At 49.4% G+C, this 17,845-nt stretch overlaps 1 protein-coding gene across 1 annotated transcript; it reads right to left on the reverse strand.

Moving 5' to 3' along the window:
* Positions 1-14,376: 14,376 nt before the first annotated feature.
* On the reverse strand, positions 14,377-17,570 carry LOC136463730 (vacuolar protein sorting-associated protein 20 homolog 2-like). The gene is made up of 6 exons (XM_066462710.1): positions 17,303-17,570; positions 16,392-16,544; positions 15,963-16,115; positions 15,296-15,379; positions 14,658-14,829; positions 14,377-14,564 (listed from the first exon to the last, which is right to left on the reverse strand). Exons 1-6 carry the CDS (start codon positions 17,402-17,404, stop codon positions 14,539-14,541), a joined length of 690 nt encoding a protein of 229 aa, XP_066318807.1. The 5' UTR covers positions 17,405-17,570; the 3' UTR covers positions 14,377-14,538.
* Positions 17,571-17,845: the final 275 nt, after the last annotated feature.

Genomic DNA, 17,845 nt, shown 5'->3' on the forward strand with positions numbered 1-17,845 from the left:
ATCAATCACCAAAAAGGGAGATTGAAAGCATCTAGGCCTCTAGTTGGGTTTTGGTGATTAATGACAACACGAGATTACTATGACTAACATTGTTTTATAGAGGCAATTTAAGTTAGGTCATGGTAATGACAATTGATTGGGTAATCATGGTTGTCATGCCCCTATCGATGGAAATCGTTTTAGTTTTCAAAGGATGGACGACAAGGTTAAGGACAGACTAGTTCTAAGTGTCATTTGGTGTTGGAGAGACGCATAGAGTAGTTTAGGACTTTGTTTTTCCTTTGGTCATACTATTAAGGGGGATATAGACTAGTAGCTTGACCTAGGTGAGTCTAGTGGGTTAGGTGTGATGCACACTTGTCAAACCTAGCATTAGGTAGCTCAGGAGTAGCCCTAAGATAAATTGGAGTAAACTTCATTCACATAGGATAGAAGTGAATGGAGGGTCAAATGACTGACCAGATGCTGGTCTAGTTGTGACCGGACGCTGGAGGATGAGTCCTGTCAGTTCATTTGATCAACTGCAGTCATCTGGTACTGATCAGACACTAAATAGTAAAGTGATCAAACGCTAGGTGCCAGCGTCCGATCAACTCTAGAGAGGTTCTAGATTGGGATTTTCTTGACCGGGCGCGTCCGATCGGTGCTGACCGGACGCTAGTCAGGATCTGGTAACTGATCGGATGCTAAATAGTGAAGTGACCAGACTCTAGGCGCCAGTGTCCGGTAAACATCACTAAGGTTCTAGAGAGCATTTTTCTTAACCGGAGACGTTTGGTCAGTACTGATCGGACGCTGGTCAGAGTCCGATCAGAGCTTAATGACTCTTTGCGGGTATAACTGACCAGAGCGTCCGGTCACCCCGCAGAATGCTGACTTAGCCTCCAAACATTATGTTTTGAATGACGGGGTTTAAATACTTACTCCACTCATCCAAGGGAGGTCTCTTGCCCATTTGTTCAGCTGAGAAACACCTTGAGAGTGCAAGTGAGAGCAAGAGCCTAGTGAGGTGATTGAGATTTGAGAATCCAAGATTAAGGTCCTCATTAGTGCAAGGAGAGTAGCAAGTGTGCATCCACCCTTCTCATTAGGCTTGTTGTGGTCAAGTGAGAGTTTGTGCTTGTTACTCTTGGTGATCACCATCACCTAGATGGCACGGTGGTGATTGGGAGTTTGGTGATCAGCTGGCGGAGCTTGAGGATGACCCAACTCAAGTTATGAGCAGTTGTGGTCGATTCACCACGACGGAGTGTCGAAGAATCAATCCGTAGAGAGCACTTGATCCTTGCGCGGATCAAGTGGGAGCTACACCCTTGTGCGGGTGCTCCAATAAGGACTAGTGGAGAGTAGCGACTCTCTGATACCTCGAAAAACATCGCCGTGTTCCTTTCCCTCTCTTTACTTTGAGCATTTACATTTGAGCAATTTATTTCATGTCTTTACATTCCTAGAATTGTCATGCTAGAGTAGGATTAGAACCTAGGGTGCAAAACTTTTGTGTGGTAGAACAATAGAAACACATTCTAGGCACAAGGGGTGAAGTGGGCTAAGTGTAGGGCTTAATTATTGCAAAGAATTTAGAATTAGCCCAATTCACCCACCTCTTGGGCATCTTGACCCTTTTAGTTCTGATCGCCTGCTGTGTCCCAATGATCACCGCAAAGAATGGCGTTATAACAACCGTGACAGCCATCATGGCGACTGGCCAGAAGCTCGAGGACCGAGCAATTTCATCGCCGCCGACCAATCACGTTCTCATTTGTGTTATCTAGAAGCAACCCTATCCTCGACTTAGCACCTAAACATGCACGAGCAGCAGTGCTCTATGTCATGGGCGGTCGGTAGCGGCTCCTCATTGATGCCTATGCTCCTAAACATGCACAAGAGCTAAGTTCTTTATGGTTCAATGGGCCTCCAAGCATACTGAATGGATGGGCCGGTATTCGTTGGGTTATCTCTCTAGTTTTTTCCAACGGTAAAGTGCTTAGCACTCTCCATATTCTCCACGGCATAGTGCTAAGCACTCTCTAAATTTTGCCACGGTAAAGTTCTAAGCACTCTCCATGTTCTCCAATGGTAAAGTGCTAAGCACTCTCCATGTTCTCCAATGGTAAAGTGCTAAGCACTCTCCATGTTCGCCACGGTATAGTGCTAAGCACTCTCCATGTTCTCCAATGGTAAAGTGCTAAGCACTCTCCATGTTCGCCATGGTATAGTGTTAAGCACTCTCTATGTTCTCCATGGCATAGTGCTAAGCACTCTCCAAATTTCACCATGGTAAAGTACAAAGTACTCTCCATGTTCTTCATGGCATAGTGCTAAGCACTCCAAATTTTGCCACGGTCAAGTGCTAAGCACTCTTCAAATTTGGCAAGGGTCAAGTGCTAAGCACTCTCTAAATTTTGCCATGGTCAAGTGCTAAGCACTCTCCATGTTCGCCATGGTATGGTGCTAAGCACTCTCCATGTTCTCCACAGCATAGTGCTAAGCACTCTCCAAATTTCACCACGGTCAAGTGCTAAGCACTCTGCATGTTCTCCAACGGTAAAGTGCTAAGCACTCTCCATGTTCTCCAATGGTAAAGTGCTAAGTACTCTCCATGTTTGCCATGGTATAGTGCTAAGCACTCTCCATGTTCTCTAACGATAAAGTGCTAAGCACTCTCTATGTTCTCCACGGCATAGTGCTAAGCACTCTCCAAATTTTGCCACGGTCAAGTGCTAAGCACTCTTCAATTTTGCCCTGGTATAGTCCTAAGCACTCTCTATTTTCTCCATGGTATAGTGCTAAGCACTCTCCATTTTCTCCACGGTTTAAGTGCTAAGCACTCTCCAATTTTCTCCAACGGTAAAGTGCTAAGCACTCTATTTTTTCTTTATTTTTAAGTGCTCAGCACTCTCCAAATTTTACTCCAATGTCTAGTGCTAAGCACAGGGATTTTGTCCTTTTCACTTGTTTCTTTGATCATGCTACAAGATGCTGCTCTATCTTACAGCAAGCTCAAGGACTAAGTGTGTACACTTGACCTAGCAGTGAGTGTACTGTTTTTCCTCTTACTGGTCTTCAGCTAAGCTAGAGGCTGGCTGTGTGCTTGGCTAAGCTAGGACTCAGTTATTCTGATTAACTGATCATTGTACTTCTTTGATCCTGACACCAGGTGAATTCTTCACCTACTGTCAAGCTCGGTTACTATAATGTATACATTGCACCTTGTAGTGATTGTATCAAATTTAACGGTTGACTAAGTTCCCGTTTTGTTTCTCAGTCGTTGATATTCTTTGATCCTGACACTAGGTGTCTTCTTCACCTACTGTCAGGCTCAGGGACTACAAGGTATACATTGCACCTTGCGGCGCATGTATCAATACTAACATCCTCTTTGACTAAGTCATAGATGATGATCACCTGACTTCGCCAACGAAGCCTAAGTGTGTACACTTCACCTAAGGTCAATGTCTCTGGCAAGCTTTGCCGCTGCTTTCTCCACCGATCAACTAGTCGGACCACTAGGTTTATAGACTTCATCATCGATCAGTTAGTTGGACTGTTCAGTGTTTACTTCTACTTGGCGCTCACTTCATCGCCGACCAGTTGGTTAGGCTACTCGGTGCTCGATTCTTCATCAACCAACTAGTCGGATTGTCTATCGTTTCATCATCAGCCACGCTGGGGGCTCGCTAGCTAAGCTGGGGACTCCCTTGCATTCGGGTTTCTCGTGCAAGAGTCGCCAGCTAAGCTGGGGACTCCCTTGGCGGTCGGATCTCATTACGTCTTATCGGTGTGCTATCAAGTTGCTCCATGTTATTTGGATCAGGGTGCTGATCTTGGACAGCACGTCTGGGGTCTTGATACGCACACGACAGATGATGTCGGCAAACTTTCAGACTTATTTTCTTTGACCCTGCTACAAGATTCATTCTTCATCTTCTAGCACGCTTGGGGACTAAGTGGCTCCACTTCACCTAACAGTGAATGCAGTGCTTATTTCTTGATTTACCCTCCTTATTGACTAAGTCACGGATGATAATCATTCAACCTCGCAAACAGAGTCTAAGTGGCTACATTTCATTTGAGGTGAATAATTTTTAAAATTAATCTTGAGCCCCTTGCATCTTTTTGGTAAGTCTTACTTGGCTAAGTCCGAGGCCTCCTAACCAGCTAAACTGGTCAGCTTCGACTTCCACTACTTGGATCACTAGTTAAACTAGTCGACTTCACGTCAAACTACTCGGACTTGTTCAAGACAGCGTTGCTCAAAGGATACAAGGCGCTCGGTGTCAACAGAATATCGTCGGCAGTCCACCGAGGGGTATCCCGCAATGATAGATTTGTCGGTGGGGGTGCGCGTGATCAGGAACCGAATGGTGACACAAGGCGTAGAGACAGCGATTTAGATAGGTTCGGGCCGTCTGATCGACGTAATATCCTACGTACTGTATCTTTGGTGTATTGTATTGATCTGTATGTAGATCCGATCTGATAGATCCTATCCGCTAGGGGACCCCTACCTCTCCTTATATACTCTAGAGGAGGTAGGGTTACAAGTAAAGTAGCCTATTTAGTACTATACAATGTCTTGTGGTGCACGCCGAGCAGTGCCGTGCATGTCTTAACCTTGTGGGCTGGGCCACCCCTAGGGGCGTAGCCCATGTCTTGGGGCCATACCCCCATAGCTAGTCCCCGAGCCTGACAGTAGGTGACGTAGTCACGTGGTGCCAGGGTTAGAAAGTAGAAGACCAGCCGAGCAGGCAGCCAGTCCTCGGGCATAGCCTTGAGATGAGAACAAGCACATTCACCGCAAGGTGAAGTGTGCTCACTTAGTCCTCAAGCCTGCTGGAAGATGAAGAATGAATCTTGTAGCAGGGTCAAAGAAGTCTGAAAGCTTGCTGACGTCGTCTGACATGCGTGTATCAAGACCCCAGACATGTTACCCAAAATCAGCACCCTAATCCGAACAGCATGGAGGAGCTTGATAGCACACTAACAAGACGTAGCAAGATCCGAGCAGCAAGGGAGTCCCCAGCATCGCTGGCGATGACCGAGCACCAAGGAGCGAGGAGTCCCCGGCGTCGCTGGCGATGTCCGAGCATCGAGGAGCGATGAGTCCCCGGCGTCGCTAGCGATGACTGAGCACCAAGGAGCGAGGAGTCCCCGGCGTCGCTGGCGATGTCCGAGCACTGAGGAGCGAGGAGTCCCCAGTGTAGGCGACGAGGTCCGAGCACCGAGGAGTCCCCGGCGTAGGTGGTGACTGATCGAGCACCGAGGAGCGAGGAGTCCCCGGCATCACTGGCGATGACCGAGCACCGAGGAGCGAGGAGTCCCCGGCGTCGCTGGCGATGATGGAGCACTGAGGAGCGAGGAGTCCTCGGCGTCGCTGGCGATGTCCGAGCACCGAGGAGCGAGGAGTCCCCCACGTCGCTAGCGATGACCGAGCATCGAGGAGCGAGGAGTCCCCGGCGTAGGCGACGATGTCCGAGCACCGAGGAGTCCCTGGCGTCGCTAGCAATGACCAAGCACCGAGGAGCGAGGAGTACCCAGCGTCGCTAGCGATGACCGAGCACCGAGGAGCGAGGAGTCCCCGGCGTCGCTGGCGATGACCGTGCACCAAGGAGCGAGGAGTCCTCGGCATAGGCGGCGATGTCCGAGCACCGAGCAGCGAGGAGTCCCCGGCGTCGCTGGCGATGACCGAGCATCGAGGAGCGAGGAGTACCTGGCGTCGTTGGCGATGACCGAGCACCGAGGAGCGAGGAGTCCTCGGCATAGGCGGCGATGTCCGAGCACCGAGGAGCGAGGAGTCCCCGGCGTCGCTGGCGATGACCGAGCACCGAGGAGCGAGGAGTCCCTGGCGTCACTGGCGATGACCGAGCACCGAGGAGCGAGGAGTCCTCGGTGTAGGCGGCGATGTCCGAGCACCGAGGAGCGAGGAGTCCCTGACGTCGCTGGCGATGATTGAGCACTAAGGAGCGAGGAGTACCCGACGTCGCTGGCGATGACCGAGCACCGAGGAGCGAGAAGTCCTCGGCGTAGGCAGCGAGGTCCAAGCACCGAGGAGTCCCCGACGTAGGCGGTGACTGATCGAGCACCGAGGAGTCCCCGGCGTCGCTAGCGATGACCGAGCACCGAGGAGCGAGGAGTCTCCGGCGTAGGCGGCGATGTCCTAGCACCGAGGAGCGAGGCGTCCCTGGCATCGCTGGTGATGACCGAGCACCGAGGAGCGAGGAGTCTCCGAAGTCGCTAGCGATGTCCGAGCACCGAGGAGCGAGGAGTCCTCGACATAGGCGGCGAGGTCCGAGCACCGAGGAGTCCCTGGCGTAGGCGGCGACTAATCGAGCACCGAGGAGCGAGGAGTCCTTGGCGTCGCTGGCGATGACCGAGCACCGAGGAGCGAGGAGTCCCCAGCGTCGCTGACGATGACCGAGCACCGAGGAGCGAGAAGTCCCCGGTGTCGCTGGCGATGTCCAAGCACTAAGGAGCGAGGAGTCCCCGACGTCGCTGGTGATGACCGAGCACCGAGGAGCAAGGAGTCCCCGACGTAGGCGATGATGTCCAAGCACCGAGGAGCGAGGAGTCCCCGGCATCGCTGGCGATGACCGAGCACCGAGGAGCGAAGAGTACCCGGCGTCGTTGGTGATGTCTAAGCACCGAGGAGCGAGGAGTCCCTGGCATAGGCGGCGAGGTCCGAGCACCTTCCCCGGCATAGGCGGCGACGTCCGAGCACCGAGGAGTCCTCATCGTAGGCGGCGAGGTTCGAGCACCGAGGAGTCCTCGGCGTAGGCGGCGAGGTCCAAGTACCGAGGAGTCCCCGGCCTAGACGGTGAGGACCGAGCACCGACGTAGCTGACGACGTCCGTGCGGTGAAGTGTGCCCACTTAGTCCTCGAGCATGAAGAATCCGAGGGCCGAGGAGTAACCGACGTAGCTGGCGATGAAGCACGAGCGATGAACAGCCTGGTCGACTAGTCGGCGACGAAGTGAACATTGAGTAGAAGCGATCGACGAACAGTCCGATCAACTGGTCGGCGACGGAGTCCATGAACCAAGCGGTCCGACCAGTTGATCGGTGGAGAAGCCTGAGCACTAGGTGGTCCGATCACCTAGCCGACGATCCTACAATACAAATATGTAGAACGGATAGTACATGATGTACAAATAAATGAACTCCAGAGAAAAATCAGCAATGGTGATGAAACGGCGTAAATAGTTCGGCGATCAGTTGGCGTGAAAATATATTTATGTTTAATATAAACCGCCCAAACAGTTAGTGTGTAGCTGAGTCTCTAGCCCTAGCTAGCCCATAGTCCATAACGTCGAGCGCGGAGCCCGTGCATGTGTAGGAGGAACAGGCGTGACCAAGGAGCCGTTGCCGACTACCCATAATGCAGAGCGCGGAGCCCGTAACACGTATAGAGAGGAGCCGGAGACAGGGCCGTCTCTGGAGGCGTCCGAGCATCAACAGGATTGTTCGAGGGTTCGAAAAATCATTTGGAGAGCAATTATGGAGAAAACAGTTTGGAGAAATATTATGGCGATATATAGAGATTGGAGAATATTTAGAAGAATATTAAAGCGTGACTTAGCTTTAGACGGAGCGTCTGATCGGCGACGCATGGCGTTATCTGGTCGGCGTTGACGGCGAACACCTGGCGGCGGTGAGTTGTTGGTGAAGACGACCTCGGAGGTGGTTCTAAGATCGGATCTGCTGTCGCGGGGGCTGGTGTAGCCAGCGATGAATCATCGTCGTCGACCGGCATGGATCTCCACGAGATTGATGATGAGAACGCGCTGTTGATTTGAGGTCCATCTGGCTCGCCATGGATCAAGCGCACACCCCGTACCTGGCGCGCCAACTGTCGACAGAATATCGTCGGTAGTCCACCGAGGGGTATCCCGCGATGGTAGATTTGTTGGTGGGGGTGCACGTGATCAGGAACCGGATGGTGACACAAGGCGCAGAGACAACGATTTAGACAGGTTCGGGCCATCTGATCGACGTAATACCCTACGTCCTGTGTCTTTGGTGTATTGTATTGATCTGTATGTAGATCTGATCTGATAGATCCTATCCGCTAGGGGACCCCTACCTCTCCTTATATACTCTAGAGGAGGTATGGTTACAAGTAAAGTAGCCTATTTGGTACTATACAATGTCTTGCGGTGCACGCCGAGCAGCGCCGTGCACGTCTTAACCTTATAGGCTAGGCCACCCCTGGGGGCGCAGCCCATGTCTTTGGGGCCATACCCCCACACTCAGAGACTAGCTGTGGGGGATATACCCCCGATACCCATAAGACAAGATATGGGCCGCACCATCAAAGGTGGTCCGACCCATAAGATCAAGACGTGCACCATAAGGCTACACGAAGATGTGATTTATTGTATAATGTCAAATAAGATATTTTTCTTGTAATCCTACCCCTCCAGAGTATAAAAGGAGAGGCAGGGATCCCCTAAACGAGATATCGAATATGATATACAATGAATACAAAATAACAGAGCACAAGATGTAGGGTTTTATGTCATGCTAACAGCCTGAACCCGTATAAATCTTGTGTCTTGTATCTCTGTGTCGACGAAATATGGTCGGCAGTCCACCGAGGGGGGTGCCCGTGGTGGTAGATTGTCGGTAGGATGCGTGTGATCTGGGACCAGATGGTGACACAAGGCGCAGAGACAGCGATTTAGACAGGTTCGGGCCATCTGGTCGACGTAATACCCTACGTCCTGTGTCTTTGATGTATTGTATTGAGATGTATACTGTATGATCTGTCCCTGAGGGGGACCCCTGCCTCTCCTTATATACTCTGGAGGAGGAGGGTTACAAGTAAAGTATCCTATTTGGTACTATTACAATATCTAGTACAACTTGTAATCTTGCCATGTACGCCTTGATCTCACGGGCCGGGCCACCTCGGATGGTGCGGCCCATGTACCATCTTGTGGTACCCGGGGGTATATCCCCCACAGCTAGTCCCCGAGCGCCATATATTCTGATGCGACACGCCGTTTCAACCTTCTCCGAACAGTGAGGCTTGAGTTCTTGACATCTCTGACCACCGTTGTCGCCGGAGAAGGAGGTTGTCCGAAGAATGTATGGTGCTCTTAAGAAGAAAGAAAAAGATTTCCATCCTGGGAAGTGTGCCCACTTGTATTTCTGAAAAGAAATGTAAGTGCGTCCTGAAGCGTAGCGTCCTTGATCGTCAGAGGCGTAGGGGTCGAAAAACAAACACATTCACCGCAAGGTGAAGTGTGCCCACTTAGTCCCCGAGCCTGGTAGTAGGTGACGTAGGCACGTGGTGCCAGGGTCTAAAAAGAATTCCCAGTTAAGTTGAGAATCCAATCGTCGTACAGGCGATACGAGATGCACCGGCAGGTGCATCGTACCGATGTAGTCCCCGAGCTTGCTGGAAGGCGAGGTATGAGCCTTGTAGCAAGGTCTAAGTGAGAAAAAATATCCCAACTGTATGCGAGTCGCCAGTCGCATGTAGTCAAGACGCAAAGTCCCCGAGCCGTGGTCGGAGAGTGATCGAGGCAGGCAGTCCCCGAGCACAAGTCGAGGAGCGAGCGACGAAGTCCCCAAGCCGTGGTCGGAGAGTGGTCGATGCAGTCCCCGAGCACAGGTCGAGGAGCGAACGACGAAGTCCCCGAGCATAGCTCGAAATTCTTATCTTTGATAGAAATCTGGTCGGCGGTGATGAAGTCGTTCGGTCCTCGAGCTTTTCGGCCTGTTCTCACGGTAGTCGCGGTTGTCGTAGCGCCGTTCTTCGCGGCGATCATTATTTGCGACGTGGTCTGGTGGTCGGAGCTCGGTGGAGCAGCTCGGGATGTGGTCGACGTTGTCGCGGTCGACGTGGTCGGAGCTCGGCGGAGCCGCTCGGGACGTGGTCGGAGACTCGGACAGCTCGCGATCGGCGATGGTGTAGATTTGTATGTGGTCTTCATATTTGGAGTCGGTGATGCTTTTCATCTTCTGCATGGAGTCGACGCGTAGTCTTGATCAGATCTTTTGAATCTGGTGGTAATTCGTAGGGGCAGCTCTGTGCATGTATACGCACGTGTACGAGCACATGCAAGTCTCAGCTCAACAATTGATTAGCTTGTATGGAGCTTGCATTGCATGGCACTGTAGACGTGGCCTTTGCTTGCTGATGATCATCTCGCATGGACGTGCACATGTGGACTTGACGCAAGGGCATGTACATTGCCTCCAATAGCGACATGTCATGACTTGATGGCAGCGCCGCTTGCGTGCAGTCTTGTTGAGATCCATTGGACGAAGATTCTGAGATTGGCCCCTGCGACGAGAAACAGTAACCCGTGGATGTAGTCCCCGAGCTTGTTGTAAGGCGAGGTATGAGCCTTGTAGCAAGGTCTAAAGGAGAAAAAATATCCCAACTGTATGCGAATCGTCAGTCGCATGTAGTTGAGATGCGAAATTCCCAAGCTGTGGTCGGAGAGTGGTCGAGGCAGTCCCCGAGCACAGGTCGAGGAGCGAGCGACGAAGTCCCCGAGCTGTGGTCGGAGAGTGATCGAAGCAGTCCCCGAGCACGGAGTGGTCTGGCCAGAAGTCCCAGAGCACGGAGTGGTCTTGGCGAGCCCCGAAGCATGAGCTCGTTTGACCGAACTATGTTCCTGAAAAATAAACACGGAGAGCGGTAGTACATGATGATGTACGAAATATATTGACCTCTCTGTAGGAGGTGAAGTAAACACTTGGTGTTCGGTTGGCGACGAATTATACTTGGTGTAATATTCGAAAAATAACATTAGCTGCTTTTAGCCCTTTTGTTATGTAGTGGCGTAGCACGATGTATTAACCTGTCCTGAAGAATGCGCCAGCCCTGGGCTGACCAACATCTCGTAGCGCGAGGTACGGAACGCTGCCGCGCGTAGAGTGCCAGTGTTACCAGGGAGCGACTGCCGACTACCCGTAGCGCAGAGGGCGGACTCTCATGCACGCGTGGGGTGGAGCCGGAGACAGTGCCGGCTCTGGGATTCTCAAGCAGGAAGGAAAACGTATCGGCGAACCGTTGTGAAAACTTATACATGTTTTGGATTGTATGTATGGAGAAAATTCGACGCGGAGCGCACCCTAAGGATGGTCGGCGGAGGTGTATGATGATCGAAGAAATTTTCAATTAGAAATAATACTTAGCTTTATTGACGACCGGTGGGTGTAGTCGGCGTGTTGCGATGTTCGAGAAATGGCTTGACGTGTCATTGGCGATGAAGTTGTCCGGTCCTCGAGCTTTTCGACCTGTCGTCATGACTGTGGTCGCGATTGTCGTAGCGCCGTTCTTCGCGGCGATCATCATTGCGACGTAGTCTTGCGGTCGAGGTGATCGGAGCTCGGCGGAGCTGCTCGGGACGTGGTCGACGTGGTCGCGGTCGACGTGGTCGGAGCTCGGCGGGGCTGCTCGGGACGTGGTCGTGGTCGACGTGGTCGGAGCCCGGCGGAGCCGCTGAAGACGTGGTCGACGTGGTCGCGGTCGACGTGGTCGGAGCTCGGCGTGGCTTGCTCTTCGGCTTGCTCAGCGGCGTGGCTCGCTCCGCGGCTCGCTCAACGGCTCGGCGTGGCTCGCTTGATAGATCAACAATAGCCTGGACGGCTTGCTTCTGGCTTGCTTGGCAGCCTGACTTCATGCTGGCACGTACGTCACGGACTCGAGGACTCGCTTGGCTCAACGTGGCTCGCTCGGCGGCTTGCTTGATGGCTCGAGCGGTTCGCTCGTGGCTCGCTATTGCGAAAGCTGTTGTATCTGGCTCCAATCTGCCTTGGTGCTTGTTTGTACTTGGGTCGGAGAAAAAACAGACGAGCAGTATCAAGTCTGAACACGAGCTTGCCTTATGCAAACACGTCTGAGTGCACGTGTTCACATCTCGTAGCTTGCATGTCTTCTTAGTATGTACGTGCTGGTTGTCTGTAAGGCTCTTGATAATTAGCTTTCTTGCTGGGCATCTTTTTGCTTGGTACTGGTTGGATCCGACTCCGCTCGATGCCGACGGGGCAACAGATCCGCAGCCGATCGTCCTTGACGTAGCGCCTCCGGCCTGTGGAACACCTCGAGAGCATCAACCGTGTAGGTGCGGGAGTTGTGGGTGAACATCGTGTCCTCGTCCTCCTCTCTGCTTCCAATCTTTGTGGGCTTCTCCCCATGACGTGATCCGTGTCACCAATGCGAGACGATGCAGAACGACAACGAGCGTGGTTGGATTCGTGCTCGAATATTTCTTCGATTGCTCCAGTTTGCTCGTACGGCCGATTAGCATCTTTGATGGAAACATAGCTCCATGTTGCTTTATTGCTGGCCGCCCCTTGATCGTTGGAGTGCAGTAGATGCGAAATCAGATCCGTCTGTCGAGGGATGCCGCCGCCAGTCGCCGGGTCGCCACGGATGAAGTTGGTGAAGAAAATCCCATCTGGTTCGCCAGAAGATCAAGCACGCACAACCCCTAAAAGGGGACCCCTACCTGGCGCGCCACTGTCGACGAAATATGGTCGGCAGTCCACCGAGGGGGGTGCCCGTGGTGGTAGATTGTCGGTAGGATGCGTGTGATCTGGGACCAGATGGTGACACAAGGCGCAGAGACAGCGATTTAGACAGGTTCGGGCCATCTGGTCGACGTAATACCCTACGTCCTGTGTCTTTGATGTATTGTATTGAGATGTATACTGTATGATCTGTCCCTGAGGGGGACCCCTGCCTCTCCTTATATACTCTGGAGGAGGAGGGTTACAAGTAAAGTATCCTATTTGGTACTATTACAATATCTAGTACAACTTGTAATCTTGCCATGTACGCCTTGATCTCACGGGCCGGGCCACCTCGGATGGTGCGGCCCATGTACCATCTTGTGGTACCCGGGGGTATATCCCCCACACTCTGTTACTATCCGTTCCTATTACGCGCACCTCCACCGATTCATCTACTATCGCGGGTATACCCCTCGATAGACTACCGACCAAATTTCGTCGACGGCGACCTCCATGGAATTCAACTACTCGCATAACGTGATGGCAAATCGTAGCAATCATAAGCCTGTTCGTTTCAACTTATTTGCTCGTATCTGGCTTATAATTTACGACTTAAACAGTATTTTTTCTCTCACACCAAACCAGCCAGCAGTACTTTCAGTCATGGCTTATAAGCCAATTCAGCCGAAACGAACAGGCTGCATATACATGATGGTACAACAACATTGGGATACGATTGCAATTTTGCATTATATATCTATCAGGCTTCGTTTAGTTGGCAAAAAGTTTCCCAAAAAGTGCTACAGTAGCCATCACATCGAATTTTGCGATACGTGCATGGAGCATTAAATGTAGATGAAAAAAAAAACTAATTGCACAGTTTAATTGGAAATCACGAGACAAACGTTTTGAGCCTAATTAGTCCATGATTGAACACTAATTGCCAAATAAAAATAAAAATACTACAGTAGCCAAATTCCTAAATTTCACTAACTAAACACGCACTCAGTTGATCTTGAAAATGGATTTGGAAACGAACTGTCGCGTCAGGTTCAGGCGCTATCAAGTGAGCTGCTGCAACATATACCCCAGCTATATCCAATCAGCAATTAACACGGATGACAGATGGAACAGTACTTGGTGACGTGGTGTGGTGTCTGCGGTTTTCTTCTGAATACTTTTTTGTGCCTTTTCAACACCCGAATTTGAGTTCCAATCTCTACACTAGTAGAAATTGCTCGCTACAGTGCAACCCCTTCACAGTTGAACTGTTACGTCCAGAGAACACACTAGATTATTGGAAACTAGTAAAAGTTTGCTAAAATATTCCTGAACACAAGTAATCTGTAACCCATAGGAAATATTTTTTTGGTGTTTATGACCTGCATATCTGGTGCGAACCACAGTTTTTTTTTGCTATAATGAAATGAAATGAAATTGTACACTATGATGCATATATAGTGACCCAAAGGGGAAAAAAAGAACTGCAAAAAAAAATAGCACCTAGGCTCCGTTCGGCTTACTCAGAAGCCAGCTTGTTCGACTTCTTTTTCTAGCCGGAACAGTGTTTTTCTCTCACAGTAATTCAGCCAGAACAGTGTTTTTCAGCCAAAATTCAGCAAGTGAACGGGTCCTTGATACGGCAATTTAATGTACTCTGATTGAGTGCCAGAACCACACGCATGTTTGAATATTTTATTTTACACTCTCCACCAATTAAATTCAAGCAACAAGTGGCACCTACAAATTGCGTATATTTTACAGCTTTGGCAAAAACATATGTATATTCATACCGAACAAAGTATGTGCTTGCAGACTTCAGCATTTCTGCCTTTAAAGAAACACAATGAAAATATGATGTTTACCCCCATAGGATGTGACTATAAATGGGCACTGACACAGAGAAATCCAAACTGGTGATAATTGATAGTCAAGAACAACAAATTTTCTTGCTGTATGTACACAATAAAATTCTGATATGGCTGAAAATGAGATGGTACAATGAAATGGTGGGTATGTTACAATTCCTGCAAACTAAGTGTGCCCTATTCATCTCAGTTCCACCCACTATGCGGGTAGTGGCTCCTCCAAAACTGTCGGCAAAAAGTATATCATCAATGCACCATATAAACAAAAAAAGGTGCCTAACAAAAATATAAAATGCGATAATAACACGAGATTAAAACCTTTGGTCTTTTCTGGAGCTTCAGGCCTCTCTGGCACTTTCGTAGGCACATCAGGAAGCTCAATAACCTCATCGATGTCCTCAGGTGCAGCTTCTGTGTCAGCCGGAGCTTTCATTTTCTCTTCAGGTCGTACTTCACTAACAGGAGCGTCTGGCAAAGACTCAACGGCAAGCTGCAAAGAAAGGCAATGTTAGAACTAAGATAGACTTTAAACTAACAAGGCAGAAACAGAACCGTCTACATCTCACTTTAGATTTTGAAGCTTAAATGTGATTGCTCAAAATCAAAGACAATGTCATGCCACTAAAAGAGGCCAGAAAAAAATGGAGCATTTCCAGTGCTTATGTGAATGGATAAAATGAATCAGAATAGCTGAGGATCATGGGAGAGAGACTAATCAGAGGTTAAGTCCTGTAATGCCTACTGTTATGTTTGCATTCATAGGGAATCAGGTTGTTACACATAAATCTTTCTGGTTTGGCCCGAGCAAGGACAATATTTATATGAGAGGAGGATTTATGACCAAGAGTGAAACATAAATCTGGTCCAAAGTGGAATTTTCAGTCTCATTTGTATAATTGCATAATTTTGGGTTCCTTCTCAACAGATAAGAGCTCTAGATGCTTTGTTGGCCAAACCTGAGCTTCCAAATTTTCAAACTCGGCCATAACAGCTTCTTCATCCTCAGCTGAGAGCTGCTCGCCCAGAACAGCATTTATTTCCTGAAATCAACAAGTGATTGGACAAGTCACTAAAAAGAAAATAGGCCCATTCTTTTGCAGTTGGGCCAACATCACAACAATTCAACAGAAGGTATGCTTTTTATGAGGCCCTAAAAGGAAAGCAGAATACAGAACTACTTGTATATAGGTCACGATTTCACAAGGGTGATAAATAGTAGTCCCAATCATATTTAGTCATTCACTACCTACATCCAACATTATAACCATGCTCAAAGCTAGTTATGATGAAAATCTGAAAATAGGCATGCAATCATAGTTGCCACAAACGACTGGATGGAAACAGGCAATACTTATATATTCAGAGAGGATATGGCTGTACTCCATAATTTCACTCTGACGTGTTGCTATCACAATGCCTATACAGTATAACAAGTTGCTGGCAAAAAAAATCAAAGGGGATATTCACAACATCTGATTTGAGGTGCAAATTGTATGTATCTTAATAAGGATGATGTAAACGAAGTTACTTAGAAAAGACAATCCCAAAGAGATTGGCAGCGGATGAACTCCCCCTATAGAAATGATCAAATGAATGTATACAGGTAGAGTTAATTCAACTTACATCTTGATAAGCCTTAGCCTCGGCTGTGTCATCCATCAGCTTTTGGACATCATCAATGTTTATCTCATTCTGTATAGACTTAAGGGCAGCGTTTCCAGCCTTCAGGCTTTCAAATACAGCCTTTTGTTTACTTGCTAGTTCAATATCTGCCAGCTAAACCAAGGGAACCGAAATACTCTGTCAGGTTATCATACATCAAATTAAGAAACTCAGTGCTCCTTAACTTCTTCAATAAGGCCTTGTTTGGATGCACATGTATCCACCTCAATCCACATGTGTTGAAGTGGATTGGAGTGGAACCTCAACACATGTGGATTAATGTGGATAGATGTGCATCCAAACAAGGCCTAAGAAATGTAGAACTCCAGGCCTACACGACAAAATTTAATAATTGGTATTAAAGAACAATTATTTGAATGAACTACAAACCTGTTGTTCAACATTCATTTGCCATGTGTCAACTTGTTTCAACAGCTCTTCCTGAGCTTTCTTCTTCTTCAGAGCAATCAAAGCTCTGTCTCTCTTCTTCTGTTGAACCAACTGCCGTGCAGCTTCCTTTTCTGCTTCGATTACCTTCTCAAGCTGGAAGGGAAGAGAAGCGTACATAAATACGCTCTTTCTATACTTTTAGCAGAGGTGATATTTTGAAATGATGAAATGTGAGGAACTGAGGATAATAACCATCTAATCAGAATAGTCAGCACCTGATGACAACACCACCGGTTGTATTAAGCTAGAATCAAAAGACGAAGTATAACACCCAAGTACATTAAGTTAAACTGTCTGTAGTTGCAAGCAAATTCCACAAAATCCAACACCGATTATTGTAATACACGGTAACGTGTAGCAAAAGCAAATACGATTTTTGGAATGCGCTCCAGAAACTGATGTATTGATGTTTGGACGAACAAGATTAGCAGGTTTAACGTTCACTGGGAATCCTGGACTATAGCATGGAATTACAAGGAGACAATTTCTCTTCACTCCCGATCACCAGGCAGATATGTCGACCTGGATCGATGCTGTGACACGACTCCGATCAGGGCTCCCTATGCGAAACCAACCTATTGAGACGCCATAATTGAGCCCTGGAAAACTAGAAACTCGCAAGTTACTCCGATTCATCAATCGACGCCGTTCTATCCAACTCCAGATCCCAATTGCCACATACACCCGCTCCCGCTCGACGGCCGGAATCTGATACGATCCCACAGCGCGACAGAGAGGACGGCCGGAATTCGACACGAGCGAGGGCGACGGACCATCCGTAGCTCAAGATAGGGCGGGTGCCGCGGAGGGGGAGGCCAGGCCGCGAGGGGAGGTGGGAAGGGGAGGCACACCTGCTGCTGGAACTGGGCGAGCTTGCGGCGCTGCGTCTTGAGGGTGAGGATGGCCCTGTCGACATCAGTGATCTTGGGCTTCTTCACGAAGATGTTCCCCATCCTCGCGGTCGGGGCTCCGCCGGCCGGCGAGGTGGCGTGACGGCGGCGTAGTCGGAGAGGGGGAGGGAAAGGTGGACTGGACGGGGACGAGACGGTCACGGCATTACAGTTGAGCCGTTCGGTGCCGGCGGGGCAGGGTCTGTCTGTGGGTGGTGGCGTGCTGTGGCGGCTCATTAGCGTCGACTCGTTAAGGGTGCGTTCGCGAAATGAAAATTTTTGATATCACATCAGATATTTTGGGAATGTTGGAAGTGATTTTCGAATATTAATAAAAAACTAATTACATACCTCGCTTAGAAACTGCGAGACGAATTTATTAAGCCTAATTAATTCATCATTAGCGCATGCTGGTACTGTAGCACTTATGCTAATCATGGCCTAATTAGGCTTAAAACATTCGTCTCGCGATTTCCAACCAAACTGTGCAATTAGTTTTTTTCG

This window comes from Miscanthus floridulus, chromosome 7 (genome assembly GCF_019320115.1).
Source record: "Miscanthus floridulus cultivar M001 chromosome 7, ASM1932011v1, whole genome shotgun sequence".
NCBI classification, from domain to species: domain Eukaryota; kingdom Viridiplantae; phylum Streptophyta; class Magnoliopsida; order Poales; family Poaceae; genus Miscanthus; species Miscanthus floridulus.